Source organism: Anser cygnoides, chromosome 1 (genome assembly GCF_040182565.1).
Source record: "Anser cygnoides isolate HZ-2024a breed goose chromosome 1, Taihu_goose_T2T_genome, whole genome shotgun sequence".
NCBI classification, from domain to species: Eukaryota; Metazoa; Chordata; class Aves; order Anseriformes; family Anatidae; genus Anser; species Anser cygnoides.
In genome coordinates, this window is record NC_089873.1 from 32,170,126 (window position 1) to 32,192,527 (window position 22,402).

At 39.4% G+C, this 22,402-nt stretch overlaps 1 protein-coding gene across 5 annotated transcripts in view; it reads left to right on the forward strand.

Annotated features, from left to right (window-relative positions):
* PDZRN4 (PDZ domain containing ring finger 4) overlaps nt 1–22,402 on the forward strand; it is a 269,511-nt gene that overhangs the window by 242,714 nt on the left and 4,395 nt on the right. For all 5 annotated transcript variants that reach the window (XM_066991970.1, XM_066991964.1, XM_048065897.2 and 2 more), the window contains 4 exons: nt 9,423–9,521; nt 11,559–11,621; nt 15,187–15,288; nt 18,070–18,186. In XM_066991970.1, the coding sequence (XP_066848071.1) occupies nt 9,423–9,521; nt 11,559–11,621; nt 15,187–15,288; nt 18,070–18,186 (381 nt within the window). The remainder of the gene's footprint in view (nt 1–9,422; nt 9,522–11,558; nt 11,622–15,186; nt 15,289–18,069; nt 18,187–22,402) is intronic.

Here is a 22,402-nt window from a genome sequence, read left to right on the forward strand (position 1 = left end):
TTAAATATTTAACACCTCTCAAATCTGAATACAAAATAGGTAACTTAAAAAGAAATCACTTTGTTAATTGAACTTTGGTAGCACTGCAGACTCTCTTCATCTAAACAGAGATTAGTAGCTCTCGAGGGGGAAAAAAAGATTGTATTTAATATAATTGATGATTTCTAGTGATACTAGGATTTGCACATCTTTTTCTGAATTTCATAAAATTACTTCTGGTCATTGTTAGAGATGTTGCTGCTAAACAAAGGACATGCCTAACATGATTTGGAAACATGATTTGGGGAAGTGTAATGTAACACTTTGAAACACCAAGCTTCTCTTTTAAGTGTGTAGTCTTGCCTGTTATCCACACCCTGATTGTTTGTATGTGACAGTCACATTTCTGGTTGCATAGAACAAATTCAGAGATGAAATAAAAGGTGTTTTAAAAGAAACTCTGAAGAACACCATATATTCTACTGCTGGGGCTTTGTTGTTGTTGTTGTTGCAAACCCAGACTGTTTCCTCTGTTTTATACCCACACTCACTTGTAGCGTATACTTTTATGTAACACGTAATACCATTCTCATCGCTTCTGAACTTGAGTTAAATTTTTCTTTGTAGAAGCTCCACTGTTAGCTCTTTACCCTCCTAGGACTTCATTAGATTGAACTGTCAGCCTGTTCCTGTAAGAATGGAGGGATAACTCTGATTCTGTTTGTATTATTTGTTTTTATTTCATGAGCATGATTACTTGCCAGTGATGAAGAGTAGGAGGCATTATGAAGATTAAACACTATAGAAGGTAGCAACCTAAATGACGGGTGATTTGGCAGTCTGGATAAGGCGTATCCTTCTAGCTACATGGAGAATAAAACCAAGAAGGTGAATATGATTGGTGATAGAGTGCTAGGATGCTCTGCCATTTTGAGCTCTGCCTGATAAATGTATGGGTGCTCACCATCATTCCTAGGAATGAAATACGAACTGCTAAAATGGGATTATTAAACAAAATAATGAGACTAGGAGCAGGCTTTTCTTGGTTTCCATAGTTTACGGAAACAACTAGAAAGAAGCTGATAAAATCAATCTGACTTTGCTAGGACGACCTTCTTATAGTAACCCTGACTGAAAGTGTAAAGAGCAGCCACAATTCAACTATGCGTATAAACTGGATGTTGATCTCACCCATAAAGATGTCAGCACAGGAAGATACTGAAGAATGAACTTTAATTTTAAGGTGTCTGTAGTCCCTTTGCACTTCTGTTTGATGCTTCAGAAGAATGACACTAGTTCAGATGAATGAAGATTTTTTTTTAAACTATAAACGATTTATTAAAATAAGTCAGACCTTAATGTACTTTCTCAGTTAATTCTTCATTGATCTGTTCTGTAAGTACTCTGTTCTTGGCCTTTTCTGCTTCATTCACTCAGTTAATCATTTTGTTAATTATGCCATTAACAAAATGAACATTAAAACAGTTACTTGGATATTACTACAGATGAAAAGGAAAAGCAGAGATAGAGATAAGTATTTTCTTATTTTGCTCTATTACATTGGTTTTGTTCTTAAAATTTATGGAAAATATTACCCTCCTTCACCTGGGGTTATCAGATATTGGGCGTACTCACTGCATTCAATAAGCCTTGATTTCTTCTGAAGGTGAAATCAAGGGTACAATGTAGAATAACTAGCCTGGTACTAAAATACCACTTTACAGATGCTTATGAAAAAAAAAAAAATGAGGAAAAAAGATAAACTGTCAGCTAAACCTTGTTAATTTAGCATTTGCAAACTCTTAGGTCATGCCAGCTGTGAGATAAATTGTGTAAACCCTTTGGAGCTCTGCCTGATAATGGTCTGTAAGAGGATAGAACATAAAGGTGTTTCAGTTCACACCTGGAGTTGCTTGAGAATATGCACGTGGCCACTTACTGCAATTTAGAGATGGGCAATAATTCACTAATTGGTAATACCTGTATTGTTCTGGGTGGCTATGACTTTTTTCTTTTTCTCTGATGTTGCAATAATAGCAACTAGTAACAGTTTGTAATCTTATTTTGATCCAAGAGATACTAATAATCATCGTATGGTACAGAAAAATTGCTGACCCCACAGCAATGCACTGCCTGACTCTGAATTCTACTACCTTAGTACATGTTATTTTATTGTGGGCTTGAATTGAGATTTGTGCCAAGACTCAGCTTTTTCATACATTTTAGGATAGAGTATATCTCAGTTCTATCATATGTTTCACCACACAAAGACTTTTTTCAGACTGACAGCTTTTTATCTTTCTTCTGGTGAAGTAGGAATCCTCCCACAGGCTGTAGTGACTTCCCTTTCTAAAAGCTATATATGTAGTGTTGAGTTGGCTCCTAATTTAAAACCTGGAGATTTCATTCTTGTAAATACCAAAACTTCCTTTTTTTTTTTTCATTCAGAAATAGTTGTTCAAAGGAGAGAAGGAATAGAGCACAGGAGCACAGTGTTTTGGTTTTGCAGGCTAGACTACACAGAACATATAACGAGCATTAAAAACTGACATTCTTTTCAACTAAAGGTAATAGAGTTCAGTGGAACAGGGTAGATGGTAGTTAATGCTAAGAGATGAAATATTCAACTGTATCATGAACAGAATGTGTTTAGGATCCTCCAACTTACCATGTCAGAAAAATACAATCCCTGAATTATGAATAACAGGTTTTAAAATATCATATTTCCATTACTGTAAAGCATAACACTGATTAAAATTAATTTCATATTTGACTACATCTTGTCAGTGAGGTAATTTCCTCATTGTAACGAGGACTTAAATATTAACTGAAATGATCACAAGCATTTCGCGGGGGGGTAGATGTGTTGTATTTTGATTCAATGCTGCCCCCTCTAATGGTGTTAGCAGCGTTCAAGGGACATACTACTCAGTTATACTGTACGGGTGAGAGGAACACAATAGCTAATACAATTCTGATAGTCTTTTGGTCCTTATAGTAGTGTGCAACAATTGCTATACAGCCAGAGAATAATGGAATGACATAGAATATTTATAATATTTCTACAGTGCTTCTCAAACACTCTATAATAATTTATTTCTTTATGTTATGCTATTCTTGTGCTGTTTGCATTGCAGTCCTTTTTCACAGATGAAGAAAATAAGTCACAAAAAGTTATGTGAAGTGCCCACACCAAAGCAGTTGCAAGTGAACAGGGAATAGATTCCAAATTAGTCTCTAAGATTTATATTTAAGTTGTTGAACTTTATTAATATTTAATGCTATGTTCCATACATTATTGATTTTTGAACTTATATCAGGAAATGCTAATGTTGTGAGAATTTCTAATTGGTCAAAGCTTTTGTTTAAGACTTAGAGGCAGAAAATTTTTGGAAACCAATGAAAAGACCATCCTACAAGGAAAGACCATTAAATATTTTTCAAAATGATGGTGAATTTGAGAAAGTAGGGAAAATTCTCTTCCCCAGTATCTTCCAGGTATCATCTTCCAGGTAAGAATTTCAAATGTGTGCCCAGTAATCTAAAATGCATACAATGATTTTTCGGGGGGGGGGGGAGTTTAAATTCTGGAAATGGGTCTGCATGTTTCCTTATACAAAGTAATTGTAAAGGGGATCTTCAAGGGTTTTTTTGTTTGTTTGTTTTATTTTGTCTGCATAGTATCTGGAAACTTCCATTCTAGGACACCATGTTTGGATATGAGGTAGCTAAATGTAGTGTTTCCATTTACGATACTATAGGATAATGTTGAATTATTGATTAACTCTTCTGAGTTAAAATAGTCTACAGTAAATACAGTAAACTGGTCTTAATGCATTTCACAGTTAGTAAGTCATGAGTGGATGGAAATGAAAAATGGACAAAAAAGGATACAAGACAATATTATAGTGTCCATCAACTGGACACTAAATCCGTTAGAGTTAGGTCAGTGTTATTCTCCTTAAACCTCCTTTGCACTAGAGCAGCCCAAGAACTGCTCTATGTAAAGTTCTATGTAAAGAACTCAATCAATGTCTTTACTCATTCTGTGGATGCAGTAGGTCAAATTTAACACAAATAATACTATCACAAAATGTGTCAGAGATTCCCCAAATCCACTCATTCTTCTTCAGTTCTCGGTGGGGGACATGTCAGATCTCAAGTTTATTCCGAGCTTCAAGACCACCCAGTTGCTTCCAAACACTGGAAGTACTTGTTTGGGTTTTGAGAAGCTCCAACCATGGAAAAAAGAATAACTTGGCATCCATTGTAACTAGTTTATATTAAGCTCTAATTTCTTGTTTGACTCTTTTCCCACCTGTACAAAAATTTCTTTGCAGCACACAGAAGTGTAAGAAGACAGGCATATGAAGGATTGGAGGCTGAGAGGGAGGAAAGAGAACAAAGTGGCTGTAATAATAAGTTGCTTCATAGAATCATAGAACATCCCCAGTTAGGGATAAGAAGGGACCCACAATGATCATCAAGTCCAGCTCCTGATTTCAGCAGTGCTGAGCTGTATTCGTGATTTATACATAGTGAAGCAGTCACTTTAGTAGATGGGATTTCTTGCTTACCAGTCAGTAATTACTTTACAGATTTTTATAGGCATGATAACAGGATGGTTTATAATGTGACAGTAAAAATAAGGTGATGCAGGGGCTATGTGAATATCGGCATTTACTGAGATTGGATGTGCCTGGGAGGAATGGGAGAAAAGGGTGAGTGAAGCTGCTGCCTGTGCAAATACAGGTGAGGGATCACTTTGGAAAAGAGTGAACTGAGAAGGGCTTTGAGGGTGAGGACAGAGGGTTGTGTCTGTGGAGAGGAGTGCCATGATGGGATGGAACAGGGTGAAGGGTGATGAGGGGCTGAGAGGCACTGGTGAGGCAGGAGCAGAGCTCTGCCACAGTATAAATGGGTTTAACAGGGAGTAACCAATCCTGACAGGAAATCAAGGGAGGATTCACAGATGTGCATGGCCTCCCAGAGGCCACTGTCAGAGGGATCAGCAAGTTAAAATGGCGCAAAGTAAGCTTTCCATGTGTGCAATTATTCCAGCATAGGGTCATTGGATAGATAACTTGTCAACATCTTGACAAGTGCGGCGAGAAGAAACTTCACCAACCTCCCTCTTAGGTTGTAATCTGTTTACCAGTGTGTGGCAGAAAAATGTGAGGAGTTCAGAGCTCTTTTTACCTCCAAAGGGTTCTTCAAGAAAAGCCACTGAAGTTCATGCTCTGCTTTCTAACAGGCTGTCAGCTTTATTCATTGTAATCTAGCTTTTAGTAGAAAGACCTACGGTAACTGCAAACTGATGCAAACATTTACCAAGGTCTCCTTTAATGTTCCTTACCCATTTTCAGCAATTCTAGGAAGCCACCAGGTCATTAGATGACATTTATAACCTACTTCTCTACCACTCGAGAGAAATGACAGTATTAACCTAGCCTTCCCACCCCAAAGAGGTGACGGCTCCCTGTTTGGCCTTATGTCTCCTGGGGCTGACAGCCTGTAAACTGGTTTTCCCATGACTGAAGCAAAAGATGGCCTTTAACTGTGAGCCAGAGGTTGCAGCCACTAACCACTCCATCGCTTTAGAGAACAACCAACATAACTAGTTTTCAGTCCTTCAAGAGCATGACCTCTACCCTTTTGCTGTCTTTTCCATGTCTGAAGAAATGGTCTACCTTCTAAATTTAAATCCTAGTCTTTCTTATTTTAATTTCCATGCCTATCTTTAAAGGGTTTTGCTATAAATTATTTTCTTAAAAGTATTGTCTTCACCATTGCAAAGCACTGAGTTATTGTTCTGCCCACAGAGAGGAAAGAAGCAGCAAGTCAAAGATTTAGCAATTTGGCATTGCTTTCTGTCACTTGGCAGCAGATACCTTCATGTTGAGAGGCGGCTGCCCCCAGAGTGCCCAAAAGAGGGGGAGGCTGTCATCTCCTGAGCGCCCTCCTCAGTCCCTCTCCTTCCACCATCTGTCTGACAGCACACTTCATGAATCCCCAAATATTATTTCTCACAGATTTTTAAAATGCTGAAATCTGAAGACAGTTCAGTTCCTACATGCTCACACACAAAACCCCAAAAGGTAGAAGAAAGCAACTATATGCATGTGTGTATCTAAAGGGATTTAAAAGGAGATCACATCCTTACAATATCATTACTGCTGCCAAACTTACTGTTTCTTTTGTTTAAGACCAGTAGGGAGAAAAAAAGAGAAAAAAAAAAATTTAAAGTATCTGTCACAAAATGAAATGTCAAATGCTTCTGACCATGAGGGTCCAGGTTCTCTCGTGTCTCTGTTGCTGCTGTTCTCTTGAAGTTGTTTCAGATGTGCATGTTAGTCACCAGCTAGACTGAGCTTGTGGACTTTAGATCTTAGAGATGATTTAATGTTTTATAAAAAGAAGTTTTTAGCCCTGAAAGTGATCAGAATGTGTTGTGTTTGCTATAAAAAGATGTCGTGAGGTTAACACTGCAGATGCACAATGGAGAAAGCGTATTTATTTGGAATGGCTTTTGTGCAAAGCAAGAGACCTCATCCAACTTCATCCTTAGTCTGAATGAAATATTACTTGAGTGTGTTCTTGAGTCTAGACTGAAAAACCTGAAATGTTTATCAGGCAATCAGCTTTTGTCCCTGAGTACTACTGTGGGTATCTACTGCTTGTAAGCGGCCACAGCCACACACACTGTCATCAAACTACACCTTGCACAGTCATTTAGGAAAGGAGTAGTCCCAAGACTTCTGAGTACAGATCTCAGCTCTGAGGTCTGTTACAGGGAAAAGAAACGAAGGCTGTGGCAATGCAAGCACTGTGCACAGCCAGGCGTGCTGTATCCCAGTCGGTGGATATTTGTCAATGGTGTTTGTCAGCAGCCAGTTCCCAGAGAAGGTTTTAGCAAACCTCCTGCATTCCCAGGATGGAGCCTCTAGAGTTGCCCTCATTTTCCTTCACTTTCATGCCCTAAATGGTTAAATTATGCTGCTCATTGACCCAGTGCACGCTGAAAGGATTCAGCTCATTTGTGGCCTGAAACATTTGTACAACTTTATAATAACAAACATTTTGAGACAAATCATCCACAAGAGCATCAAGGTCATTCCTGGCTGAAGAAATTACGCTCGGAGCGGTCCTCGGGGTCCCTGACCAGCCTCATCATGGGGAGAGGGGGGGTGGTGCCGGCAGGACAATGAAAGTCAATGGATTTCAGCTCGTGTACAGCTCCTCATTTGCCTTGATTTAAAGGTCCCAGACTCAGCCCTTTATGGTGTATTTAGGCTTCCTTATAGGCCTCTAAGGGACTGCAAGCTTCTTTATTCCTTAAAAGTATACCTTGTTGCTGTAATTGAAGCTGTTTTGTTACTGTAATTCCTCCCTAATATTACAGTTCTAGTCAAGTGTTCTTTCCCTCCGGAGGCATCAATTATTATGGGTTTTGAATAGGCCTCCCTTCAGTATACATATTTTCACTCCCAATGCCAAAATCAGGTCACTGTAATTCTCTTCCTTAATAAAATACGGTCTCATGTTTCTTCTTTCAAACTTCTTTCATGTATAAAGCACGTACTGGCGACTAATTCCATTTCTTACCACATGATAAGCTATTTAAAGTGACTGTCATACTTATGAAAAGCTAAAGAATACTACAAGTTTCATGGTATTTTTGACACTTTCTTACTAAGACGTTGAATGTTCAAAGTCCAGCAATAAGTTTACATAGTTTATGCAGGTTCTGAGCCTGTGTAGATTTGTGCATTGGTGAGGGAGCAAGGGATCAAGCCCAGCAGTGCACTTTGTGAAATGCAAAGTGTGCAGTGTTCGGTGGCTAACCTAAGTATGTGACCGGGGCGGGTTTCAGTAAGTTGTGGCGTTTTGATGCTTGGTCCCCACACGTCCATTGGGCACAGTAGTAAGCCCTCCCTGCTGCGTGCCCATTTGTGGGTTGATCTCTGTGACATCTCAGAGGATGGGGAGAGACAAACTCCTTATCACAGACAGAGAACCAAAGTCTAAGTTTGAGGAAAGTACTGGACCTGTGGCACAGCCAAGTCACTGCCACTGACCTACAAGTTCAATACCTGAGTGGCAGTACTTTCTGGTATTTCCTCGGGTATTTCCTCTTCCCTGCCAGCCAAAGGGGGAAGTATGCGCTTGTGGTGCATGGCTGTTTCAGGCAGCAAGGGATGCAGCTTCCCTCCCCACAGCCTGGCACTGGGCTCTGTTTGCTGCTGCAGGAGAACTGGAGAGAACAGACACAGCGGTGTCCATGTGCCCTGGGAGAGACTTGTGCTCTAGAGGTTGTCCTAATGCTTGCTGAATGTGTGACTCTGCACTGTATCAAGTCTGAAAAGTGTATTATGAAGGATTCTCTTGTCTCTTTCTCTCTCCTTTTTTTTTTCCATTTTTTTTATGTTTATAAGAAGCAGAAGCTGTTAAGCTCCAAATGTCATCTACAAACTCCTTTTAAATACCCATATCAGCTGAAGTTTTCCATTTGCAACCAAGCTAATACTCTGTGTTATAGGATTCATCGTGCTTTATTGCAATTATTTGCTTCACAGTGTTGAAACCAAGTACAGCCTTGCATTTTTGTGAATGATTCCCCTGTGAAACCCTAAAGGATGCTTAACTCAAATGTGTGTGTGTAGTAGTTATCACTGCACCATCTGCCCTAAAACTTGCACTTTTCATGAGACGCCACTGCTGGGACATCTGGCACTAAAAATATGTTTTCTGCATCATCTCACAATTGAGGAGGATGCCATGGCTGTTCAGCTCCACAGGAAATTCCTTGAAGCATCCTTCTATTACCTAACAACTTCTGCAAGGAAAGTATGGCACTAAGCTGGCTGGGGAATGAATAGTGATATTAATGGAAGGCTGTGGTTTTGCTTTATGTTTTGCATTGCTGTTGGAAGGGAGTGTTGATGGTGTGACGGATTGATTGACATGTAGCCAGCCTGTCCTCTATCCTATAAGTCAATAATTGGCATGGTAGGACTGAAATGACTATGAAATGACTATGAAATGACTAAATTACTATACTGTAAGTCAGCTCCTATTATCCAAAGGCAAAAAAAGACCTGCAAAATCAATGCACATCCATATTTTTCAATTAGACATATCTTCCTGAATGATTTCTGCATAGCTTGAACCTGTGATCTATTGGAATTTCCTTAATTCACAGAGTATTTTTCTCCCTAAAAGAAGCACACAAAATGAAGTGTCTTGAGACTGGGCAGTTGCAACTTCTGCAGTTTCTCAGATACATCTTGACATGTAGGCATGAGATTTACCATACTGAGGAAGGACTGTCACTTCTCCATGGCTGGGCAGGAGGGATTTGGTGACTCGGCGCTCCTTTGTGTCACTTAATTTTTTCCAACTTTGGCAAAAGCCATCATGTGAGGCCATGTGCTTTCTTGTAGGAGGTGGAGCTGTGCCGCATTAGCAGCCAGGAGAAGCTGGGGCTGACTGTCTGCTACAGAACTGACGACGAGGAAGACACAGGGATCTACGTCAGCGAGGTAAAGACGTGGCGCTGAGGTGGGGGGAGCACATCGGGGAATGTGAGAGCAAGTGCTCTGAGACCAGGCTGCGGAAATGTCGGCCGTCAGCCAGCACATGTCACTTCCAATTCATTTAGATTATCAGTTTAAATTATGTTGCCCAAGTACTGTAATTATTACTAGCTCACTTCTCTAATCTGAATGCTTTTAACTAAAACATCATAGTTAGGGAAGTGTAAAGCAGCCTGAGCACGGATGGAATTTTGAAAGAAAATTGCCCTTATGTGGGAAAGTAGGCAGAGTTTTTAAGGTGAAAGCCTGCTGCACACCCTGCTTGCATTTCCCCCATCACAGCCTCAGTAATCGTAGCAGTGGACAATCCTTATTCTATTATTTGTGGTTTTGGTACAGTTATGGTATCACAGACATGCCACAGGTGGATAAAGGGAGTAGCCTGGGAGGGGAATACATCAAAAAGACTGATCTCTCCTAATATTTATGTATGTATGTATGTATGTATGTATTTATTTATTTATTTATTTATTTTTGGTCAAACAAAAGATAGAGTACTGGATATTGAGATGGGTGGATCCCTCAGTTTTCATTGATGTACCAGTAAAACATGGCATGCAGCACATATCACAAGGTGTTAGTGTTTCACAGTGTCAGTCCAGAAGGCTTCCAGTTAATTCCCTTTGACTCCCACCTTTGGGACTCATAGAGGGTTGTTTCCCTGAATAAAGCAGAACTCTTGTGAGTCCAAGCTCACTGGTGGTTGTCCTGGATGAAGTGGATTCCCAATAATTTGAATTCTGAATTCCCATAAACTTTGTCGCTTTTGTGACATGTTGTACCAAATTCTGAGTGAAGCTTATGGACAAAGTGAATCCGTAGAGAGTTTTCTCCTACTTATCAATAAACAGGGATGAAGAAAGTCATTCATTTGCAGGTCAGCAGCAATGTCAAGCTGAAAAGCACAGCCCTGGAACTAGAATGAGGAATTAGTGTAAAACCACCCAAGAATAAGTCTTTCAACAGTTATGTAGGTGTGGCTGTTAAAGTTTATTTGACCTTGTAAGGAGAAAGAAAATTCAGGAACCTCCTAATACAATCCAGAATTATATCTGAAATGTGGTGTTTTTCCTGCATGGTAGGAATTTCTCAGACCTTTTAAAGTGAATGTAATTATGTCGTCTTTTGTACTTGATTAAACATTTAGGAATCATTTTTTTTCTATGACAGTTCACAAGAAGAAAATAATATCTAACAGCTGTAGAGGATGTAACCTGCAAACCAGATGCTAAACTCAAACGCTTGGTTTGAAAAAATAGCTTATGGCATGATGAAGCAAAATAAATGATTTAAGATAACCATCAAGTGAAAGGTGATAGATTGTATTGCCCTGCAATGAACAGTAGGGCATTGCTCAGAGATGAGCTATAGTGACTTTGATAAACTGTTAATGGAGCCCTAAACATCTATTTAGGTTAAACAAACTTAAAATTAACTAGCTTAGAGCAGAAGCTTTATACAGAACCTGTGAATGATCTATACAAAATAGATCCCTTTTTTTCTTCCTGTCTCCTTGAGAACTGCAAAATTCCAGAGGAAATAACAGATTGAAAACTGAAGCAATCATTTCACAGTAAATATTTTCATGCAAGAAAAATAAACCTGCATCTTTCCCAAATACAGGCCCATTTTTATGGAGGTATCAGCTGCTGCAGAATCACCTCAGTCCATAGTGAACTTCCAAAGCACAGGGACTCTGTTGTTAATTCTTAGTGCTCTGACAGCTGAAGGTTAATGCCTGATGGTGGCATAGAAGAGTATTAATCTGAAAATCATATGCTTCTGACCCCTTCTGTCTTTAGGCTTTTATCTGAAACAAGATTATACAATTATTTAAAAAATGGTTGAGTTCACAGGACTGTAAAGGAAGGTTTAAATTACCTCTGTACAGAGTAAAAATGGCACTTTATTAAATTCAGCAGCACTGTTTGGTTTCTGGTAAAAATATTTTCATCTGCTGTTATTGAATATTGTCCTATGCAGGTTGATCCAAACAGCATTGCTGCCAGAGACGGCCGGATCCGTGAAGGAGACCGTATTTTGCAAGTATGTGACAATAGACCCTTTCCTAAACTCTTTCTTCAGACAAACGTGCAGTGCTGTCTTCTCTGTGGACTGTTAATGAGGGAAGGTAGTTCTCTTTGTTACTGTGATCGATGAGAAAATCCATGTCTGTCTGTTTTTTAACACAATAGCTGGGAGCTAGAGCGTGCGTATTGAAAAATGAGAATGACAAACTTGTTCTGGCTCATGCCCTTATATCCTGTGTCTTTCTTTGCCGTATTTATTAGCAAATCTCATTTTCTCTGTGTTCATCTCAGTTCATGTCAAATTCTAAATAGGGATCCTGCAAACATAAATACAGGTGTCAGAAACTTGCTGATCATTCACCGATTGCATAAATTTGTGTAAGCCTAACTCACGCTGAGCATTGATGGCAAGAGTTTTTATACAAAAGACATGCTGTTCATAAAGGATGATCTTGAATGTACTTGAGCAGGGGGTTTACTAGACTTTTGTTAATATTTTCTTTCCTCCACCAAAAATACATTGCTTTTCTGAGTTCTTGGCTGATCCACCATCTTGGCTTTTTTCTTCCCCCTTGGTTTCTATTGATCTTCTCATTTAGAGAGCTGCCCCTGCAGCTGTCCTGCAGATAGGTTTGTGCAATAAAGCACGGCGCCCGTAGGCGAGGTCTGGAAGAGGGAGGGAGGGCAATGTCACAGCACAGAGAGGAAAATAGCTGGAATGGCAGTAGGTTTGTGTTCTGAACTGGCAGTGAATACTATGTTTTGAAGTAATGACAAAACAGATACCAAAAATCAGTAAATTGGAAACTGCTATATTATATCATTTTAGTTCTGGTTTCCAGTCAATTTCCCTTTTATTTTGACTTTTTTATTTGTTTGTTTGTTTTGTTTTGTTTTTCACTGAAGGCCCAGAAGTAGCTCCTGGTAACGACAGGTTGTTTTTCTATAAACAGTTCCGTAATGGCCTTTCATTAATACTTGCACATGTGCTTTCTGGTTGTCGCAAGCTTAGCCTGTTCCTTCCCATCAGTCTTCTCATTTCTGCAGGAAACCTCTTTGCTGAAACCTGTAGCTGTATTTCTTACCCTGGTATCAGGTTTGGGATTGTAGCTAATCTCCTGAGCACAACAGGATCTAGAAGCTGGTTTACCAAAGTGGCCCATCTTTCAGAGAGGAAATAATAAGCTACATTTTAACGCCAGGGCTCACTCAGGGCTGCTGGTTTATTCTCTGTGCAGCTGAGGATGTGAAAATGTTGTCAGGGTGCCCACCAGAAGACACAAATGCCATGGCGCGAGGGGTGATGGGGCTGTGGGACCACGTTACAGACTGAGAGTAGGACTGGAAAAGTCAGTGCGCTGTCTTCTGCGTCTTGCTATAGAATATCCATTGAAGGAAGCAAACAGAATATAGTGGTATTTTTAACTTTCAGAAATCATTAAAAAACATATTAATCTTGTTTATTCAACCAAGTAGAAACCACTTTCATTCTTCCTCTATGCACTTTAAAGTAAGTAAATAGAGGGTAGATTAATTTCCTGCTATTTTCCTTTCTTTCCAAAATTTCTGTGTGAAGTGGAGAGCCAAGAGCAATTCAGGCAAACATTCTCAAATTCCTAATGAAATTCATTTCAGTTGTGAGTAAAGAGTCCAGGGGTGAGAGAAAGCATAGGTAATTCTGCCGTCTTTTTGTAGGCTGGAGCATTACTTTAATGTCAGTGCTGATATATAGCTATGAGTTTGATCATTAAAGTTAACACCCAGAGAGTTATGTGGGGTTTACTTTCATATCTGAAAACACATTGACCCTCTATCTACTCTTATTGATGAGATAACTCAGAGAAATAGAAGCTGACAGTGTCATTACAGGGGATTACACTGAGGCTGGGAGAAAGAAGACTCTGTGAGCATGGGGGCATTTTCTGTGGGCAGCAGATGGCATTGGTTAAGGCTGTGTCTTGTGTATTTCTCAGAAAATTACAGCAGATTTCCTCACAAGACTGGAACTGTCCCCTTCTCATTCTCAAAAACCTCACACCTCTTCCGTCACCTTCTCAGTCCTCTTAAGCATCTGAGAAAAGTCTGGGTATTTCACATCAAATATTATGAAGTCAAGGGAAAGGTTTTATGAGGACAGTCCTAGTGAGACTTGCCTAAATTTCTGCTATTTTTAGCTTTGAACCTTCAGGCTAATAAATGGTGTCTCCAGGGGCGAGCTGTTCATGGGACAGGCTGACATCCTGCTCATTCCCCAGTGATGTGCTGCTAGTGTGGGGACAGCAGGGCTGTGGTCTCTGGGGTGGGACAAGGGGCAGTTGCCCAGATGATAGGACTTGCTGGAGCAGCCACTGTGGCTTGGGGTGTTTGGACAAGCTGGAGATCTGCTCCTGGCTCTCTGTGGCTGTGGTGCCGCTTTTTGGGTTAGGGCAGCTCTGTGTCACCAAATAATTGACCGGTCTCCTACAGACCACAGTTATCCCTTTGTGAAGCCAGTGTAGTGTCTCAGACATTTATTCATTGCCAGTTGGATGTCCAGGGTACACAGGGTTTTCTTTAATCTCAATTAAAGCTGTGATTTTGTGTCAGAGTTTTCAGGCCAAATGTGCATGCAGAAATAGGACTTGCTCTTTCCAGCCAAAAAGTTCCTGCTACTTTGAAACTGAACCCTTGCAAGAGATTAAATATTGGGCAAGGTTTTATTTCCCCGTAATCAAAGAATATCCTGAGTTTGTTCTGCTTTCCAGTTTTGTTTTCACCCAATTTCAAATAGACCAGTTTTTTGTTTGTTTGTTTTGGTTTGTTTTTTTTTGCTGCCACAATGAGAATAATCCACTTCTTCTGATATCGGTTGGACAAAAGTAAATACATACGGAAAATACAGTTCATATTTGATTCCCCCTAGAAGGGGTTTTGGACAATGTAAAACGTGTTTGTTATGATGTAGTCATGGATGTGGCTGTTCCGATGAGGTGACGGAACAGCAGAGAGATAGCACAAAAAACACAAACTGCTTTTATTTTGATTATCCCCTTGTAAGGGGGATACATATGTTTTGTGTGGCTCTGGATACTAAGCTGTCCACACAAATATAAAATGATTAAATGGAGCAGCAATAAGCAGTGGCCTGTAAGTATTGCCTGGTGAGAGATAATGCTGCAGCTCTCTAATTGGCTCTGTACAAGCGCACAGTGTGACTGATTTCAGCTGTGGTATTACCAGTCTTGCTTCCACCAGCACTATTATCTCAGAGTGACACTTCCATTACTCTGAACGGAGAAAGATGAACGTCACCTGTCAGGGGCTGGTTAATTGTGTTGCTAGATGTATGTTACCAGGGCGCAGGTTGGACATTTATGAACATAACTGCTTCCTCTGATGTCCGCCATCCTTCAACGATCGATATGGCTCTTACAGTAAGCGCATAATTGAGTGAAGGCACTTACCACTGAGGGGCTGAAGATGAGCCCGTTGTGCAAGTTTCATTGTCCATACATTCACCACAAATGAGCTGATATTTGCCCTTTATTGTGTGTTGCTTTGTGGAAATAGAAACTAATGTGCCACTTTCATTTGTTTTCTAGATTAATGGCCAAGATGTCCAGAATCGGGAAGAGGCAGTAGCATTGCTCTCCAGCGATGAATGCAAGAAAATTGTGTTGCTGGTAGCAAGACCAGAGTTGCAGGTTAGAGTAAATAGATGCACTGAGCCAAGACCTGGGTTATACTGTACATTCACTATCACCGTAAGTAATGAACTGCTGAGAAATAGGAATGCCAAGGTTCCTGACAAAAGGAGGCAAAAGATAATTGCAGAACTTTGCCCCTTTTTTAGCCAACGAAGAAAATAATATGTTATTACCAGGGCTTGTTAGCCCAAAGCTAGGCAATTCCTTTCCAGCAGACAAAGTAAGCAGATATACAAATAAAGCTGAGAGCACTAATATGATATTAGTAAAATATGAAGTAGAACTTGAAAACTATGCATTACTTGTTTGATGATTCTTTTTTGTTCTGGGAATAAACTTCCCATGCTTACCTCAGTCATTTATATGAGCTTACACAAAGCTGTAGTTTTTCACTGCTGATGGCCCTTTTTATCCCATGCACTTGTAAGCAAGAATGTAAACTTGTAAACTGTTCATTTATGTGCCAGTTATGGGAATTTCACTACAACACCATTCATGAGCTCTGGGTCTAATTGTTTTCAAAGGGCCCTGGTCACAAAAAAAAAAAAAAAAAAAAGGTTGTACATTACAAATCATATCTCAGGAAGTACATTTTCAAAAGCTTTTAGGAATATTTCAATGGTGTTAAAAATAAAATTATGCCATGACAAGAATGTTTTATGTCATTGTAGCGGAAGGTGTTAGGTTGATCATCAAACTAAGGAGAGGTAGACTGGAAGAAAAGTACTTTTTGTACTTCCCCTTATATTCTGTTTATAAGCCATTGCAAAACAAAAGAGACATTATATTGTCACTGTTCTCTCCATCTGTCAGCAATTCAAGCAAAGTTGGTTATGTTGCCATTTGTCTCTCATGCTATTGATCTGATATTTCTCGGTCTCGCTAGCTGCATACTCTGTATAAATTAAATTGAGTAAGTGTAATTCAGTGCCGCTTGGAATCTCTACTTCAATCCAGTACTTACATAAGATTCACAATTTCAGCATTTATTTCCTTTATGTTTTTCATCAATCTAAACAGCTCCCATAAAAATGATGACAAAAAGTATAGCAAAAAAAAAAAAAGCTGTGCATCAGTTTATATTGCAAAATCGTAGCATGCATTGGAAGTTGCAGAAGTTTTGAAAGGCTTTTTCAATATTATTCTAAATGATTTTTCCCTAAGATATTTTTTTTTCTGTAGGGATAAGAAACCCACTGACTGAGAAAATGCTTGCACAAGGAAAGTTAGTTGTCTGTATTTATTTAGATTGGTGAACATGAAAAAAATATATCAATATAAGATAAGGAATTACTTATGCATATCAGTATAGCTTCCCATGTAGATGCTACTTTCATATCACACAAAATAGTGTGTTTTCGTTCGTGATGTTTTTGTTGTTGCTTAGTTTAATTTAGTTTAAATTGTGTTCTGAGAACATAATTAGGCAAAACTGAAGAAGTAGCCGTAGTACATCAGAAATCATGCTGTCCACAAACTGATATCAGGTAGCTGTTTTGCTTTGACTCTGGTAAAAGAGAAAAGGATTAAGCAGGCTTTTATTTTTAGATAGAAAATGGTAATGGCAGTATTGCATTCTCAAAGGCTGACTGCTGAGCACATTCATTCAGAAACAGGGAAAAAAAACTTCTTTGACCGTTTATTTGTGCAGTGAATACTGATGGATAATTAAGTTCTGAAGCAGAGTACCAGAGGAGCACATAACCTGTTTAATATGGAAACAAATGGCACAGGCATGTGCATTCACATGTGTATGTGCGCGGAATGTATGTAGTGCATGTGTATGCTAAGGCATATATTATTGTTATTCTAAAAACTATAACATAAGGATTCACATTAAGTTAGGCACAGGGTCTACCATGATCAAAGCAGCAGATTTACCCAAGTGAGATTCATCTTTCATCCTCCCAATTTGGTTATCTCTGCAATTTCATCAAATGTGAGAAATTAAATTGCATCCTTTATGGTAGAGAAAGACTGTGTTCATGCTTTCCCTGGGAAAAAAAAAGGCAAGCAAGAACAATAAAGCTCCAAAGGTTGTTTGGTCTTGCGACGTAAACCCAATGCAGGGTTGTGGAGAAGAGAGAGGATATACTAACTTGACAGAAAACAGTGTCCCTTCATGTCCTTTTGCAACACTACCTTCACCAAATGTCAAAGTATTATTTTACACTTAGGGAAAAACACAAACAAACAGTTGAGGCTTGTTTCCAGGCAAGCTGAAAGAACAAAAATAACCGCCCTTCAAGTCACTGCATCTGTCTGTCACCTTCCTCTGTTTGTTTGTTTACCTGGAAGATCAACGGGAAAACTGTAGTAGAAATGCAACACAAGGCATCTATCAAGGATGCAGCACTAGGGCACAGCACTGGGGTGGAGGTTGTTAAAGGAAAGAGCCCAGTTGTCTCATGGCCCTATTAGTAACATTGCCACTCTTTTGGCACTGTGGCTCTTGGCGGTAATGAACATGACAGCTTCAGGATTATGCGCTCTGCCTTTCATACCTTTTGAAAAGAAATAATGTCTGTGCTGTGCAGTCTCCTTCATTATGAGAGAAAATCAGTCATACTGTTTCAAGAAAGGATAAAAGGCATAAGAGTCCCATTTTTTATCCTTCTTTTTCTTCCTCCTTTTTTGAGAAGCGGACTCCTACCGCCTGGCTTTCTGAAGTGAATCATTATGATAAAAAGAACTAGTCAAGCATTGCCATTTGGGTTTACCCTATTTTAGCGTGCATCCTTGCTGACATAATATAATGTACTAATGTATTCTTTGCAGCTGGAGGAAGGGTGGCTGGATGATGAAAGGAATGAATTCTTGGAGGAGTTGAACTTAGAAATGTTGGAAGAGCAGCATAATGAAGCGATGCAGTACACAGCCAATGAGGTGGAGCAGGTAGGACTGCCACTAAATGTGTTATTTGAAATTTTGCTAGGCATACCTTGTTACTAATAGAGAATGAAATGGCATGCTGTAAAGTGGAGTCAAAAGCTTTGATAGAATTTTTTCTCTCGGATGCTCTGAACTCCAGTGTGCTGTAGGTCAAAGCAGAACAATAGATGTTTGGGCCAAGTTAGCAAACAATTTAGAAAACTGTGATAAGTGCAGATTTCTCATTTTCTCTGAGCTCTCAGAATATTATTTCTTACTTTCTTTAATTCTGAAGTGTTTGGGGTTTATGTTGTTATATTTTATGTCTTTTTTTAATGGATTGTATTAATGTGACATGTAGAGCTCTGAACAGGGACAGGTGCTCCTCTTGTACATTTGCAAGGTATGAGCTGGCCTGTGCAGTGTGTAATCTAACTTTTAGATTACGGTGTTTAAAAGAAACAACAGGTGTTTTGGTAATACAAGAGTATTTTTCTTACACCAACAGTGCACAGTTCATCATTTGTTTTGTTAATGGAGGCAAAGAAGCATACTGTTAATATAGTCTCAGCTTGCTGTTATCCTAACTTTTACATGCCCATATGTGCTGTTAGTCATGGGGCTGCGGCGACGATACATGTGCACTCTCAGCAGTACAGTTTCATCAGGGAATCTTCTCAGTTCATTTTTTTTTTTTTTTTTTTTTTTGTGGAAGGCGTAAGTGACCTTATCCACACCTGAACCAGATGATCTGTCAGCATGCACACCCATGTGGAGCCGAGCACATAACATCCCACCTCATCTCCTGGCTTCTGTATATGTGTCACTGGGGAGAAACTCTTTTTCTACCCACAGAAATCTGTAACTTGATTTTTTTCCCCATTCTGAATTGTTCGAAAGCAAAGCCTGAGGCATTTTTCTTTGAAGTGAAGAGAGGGAGAGAGGCTGAAAGCCTTCCTTCTTCTGGAAACCAGGGAACTTATTTGGCTAATGGGAGACCTGGCTTCAAATCCTGCACTGCCAAGTCCTCGCTGGGGGCCTCAACTTGCTTCTAGCCTGTTCTATCCCCACCTCCCTTCTTGCTTTGGTGCTGATGATAACTCCCATTAAAGCCATTCACTTTACACAAATTAAATATTCATTGGGACAGAGACACTGACAGAATAGCTCAGCAATTAAGTCTATTATCTGGAATATGATAGATCAGATTACAAATCCTTGATCTTATAAGCATTTAATTAATCGCACAAAGCAGAATAACTCTGGTATCAGAGGTGAAGGGAGCCTTGCAATGGAATGTATAATGGCCTTTTAGTTATGATCCTCTTTTCCAGGCAGTGATCCAAGCCTTGCTTTCCCAGGTCAAATGTGCTAAATACTGCACTGCTAGCTAATTTGAACTGAGATCTGGCATCTTTTTATTTTTTTAACCAGAAATTTTATCTTAGATACCCAAAGATTTCCTGTCACAAAGAACACTTGTTCTTTGCAAAGCATTTTACTTTGTGCAGTGCTATCTTCACCCACTTCTGGAGGAAATTCTTGAGCAGGTCTGCCTACAGACCCCTTTTAAACCCTGACACAACATTTTCGGACCTCCGAAATCACTTCACAGTTGTGATTTTCCACTCCCAGTATCCTGTCAAACCTTGACTTTTTCACTGGATTTGGGTTGCGGTTAGTGTTAATTACTGAACAGTGATGTTCTATGAGGTGGTTTCATCAAACCACTTGAGTTTTTTTTGTGTGTGGTTTTTTTTTTTCCATTGAGATCTTATACTGAGTATTTTTTCCCCTGTTGAGATTTTATATTAAGGTAGAAGAGAGCTACACTTGAAAAGATTATGGTCAGTTGTACTCTATAGGTGTCTAACATTGCATTGCTTGAAGTAATTCTAGGACAGCCAGACAGTTCTTTGCCCTTCTGATGAGTAATTGAATCAACCAAATGCAGCTGGATGTGTAATGGGGCATCAGTAATTTGTGACAGCTGCTGTTTCTAGACTCTATGTAGTGACTCGGCAAGTCAGAAAACTAGTTCTTTACTCCTTGTTAGGCTAGGAAACCTAGCGGTTTCCTGGAGTGAATCACATAATACATTGGTGTAATGAAACTGCTCTTGTTGCAGCTGCAAGTAGCCAAGCAGAGTAGCTTCAAGCTCCCTGGTTGGCCATGGAGATTTTGCTCCAACACCAGGCTTAATTTTTGTGAACCAGGACACAGTCCTCTGGCTTCATAATTGTTTGTCATCATGAATATTGTGAGCTGCAGGAAAGAATGCACATCATAGCAGACTGTCCTTACAAATATGAGTATTTTTTACCGAATGCCATTTTAACGTGTAGTACAAGCTGTCACAGAAAAACATGGTACAGTTTATAATGAAGAATAGTATAGAATTAAGTAGACAGTCATGTCTTCTTTGTGTTTTTGAGCCACTCTATGGAATTTAATCAAGAATTGTATCTTCTCTGTATAGGATAGTCCAATAAACCTAGAGGAAAGATGTAATTCTCTATTTCTTATAACTCATTGTATTCCTTCCCCATCAGAACATCGTGGCCCATTGTGCAGCACTGATAACTTTTACAAGAATACCATAGATTTGCCATACAGAAATTCTTATCAGTATCATGGAATATATCAAAACCTATTAAGAAAAGAAAGAATTGTGTAGAGTAATTCATTGTAGTTCATTCAAAGCTGTAATGCAGTAAAAATATCTGGGGGAAATTCCTTTTTGAGGCCTGTTTCAAAAGAACAGCATTGTTTGCAGAAGAGCATTTTCCCTTCTAATGCGCCACTGAAATCAATCCCAGTCTTCCCCAGTGACAGGGGTGTCTCACAGTTAGCCTGCCACTGGCAATTCCCCTCAATGTGGTCAGCCTTCCTTTCACTGTCAGAGGCTGACCGGGGAGCCCAGCAGCTAGATTTATTAAAACCCTTGACTGAATCTCACTGCTTTCAAACTTTAGTAGCAGCCTGGGTTTTGAGTCCCAGTATACATCCTAAGTTGAAAATGAGAATAGAACAGTGCTTGAATTCCTGCAAGATTAGCCATTTTATAGGCATGAATGCTTGCTGGAGCTGAAATGCAGAATCTTTTGAGGTTCATTTATTGCTTGATTGTACGCACCGCCAGGTTCGCGTTCTCATTATCTGAGTTCTCACTGCAAAGATGAGGCCTAAGGAGCCCTTTGGTATTTCAAACAGAAATAATTGTAGCAGAGATTGACAATGTACATTTAAAAACAAACACTTTGTTTGGAATAGATAATAGATAACACTGACAAAAGCAGTGCATTGGTAATTGGAGACCATCTCTTGTTTTTCAAAAGGGACGTAACCTGATATTAAGCTTGCTAGTTTTCAAAATAAAATTAAAATAATTTCATGGTGTAAAAGACTGCTCAGTCTGAACATGTTCAGGGGCCCTGGAAAAGATGACAAGTCCAGAATACAAAAGCAAGGCACTACCTTACTTGAGTCAGAGTGGATTTTTTTAGATGTATCTCAAAAACATACAGACAATAAATATCTGTATTACTTGCAGTTTTCTTAATTGAACTATTTGCACATATCCACATCCTGGGAAAGTATTTAACTTACTTTGGATGTCTGCTTTAGATTGAGAAGAATATGACTGTACAGACATTTGTTTCTTCATGACAGAGTGGAGAACCCCAGATGACTACCTGACATTCAGGTGTCTGTACTATAGACACTTTTGATCAGCTCAGTCCCACCCATTTGATTTCTTTGAGACTGGAAAGATGGATTTTGCTTTGATTGCATCGTGTGTGTGCATTAATTATGGATAGTAGATGGCAGTGTCTTATGTTCACTCTGTCTAGAGCATGTGGAAGTTGAAGAAGCAAAATTTAAATTGTTGATAAGTGGTGAGGAGAACAAAAGACACTAATTCTCAAAGTGTTGATTCTGTGGGCCCAAACTGTAAAGTCTCTTTCAAACACTGTGCAAATAGATACATTAAAGGATTTTTCAGATGTGCCCAGACATGCTTTGCTGGTGTGGTGCCACGATGGAGACAGCAGAGAAAGCTCTAGTAGCATCATGTGGCTCAGCTTTTGGAAGCTATGTAACTGTGCACACACAGTATGTATAAGCCACCCTGTTTAGGGGGTAACATTTGTTTAGTCAATTGAATGCAAGTTGTTCTATGTTGCTTCCCCTCAGGGTCAGCAAGTGGATAATAGCCCTCCTCCTTCACAAGGGTAGA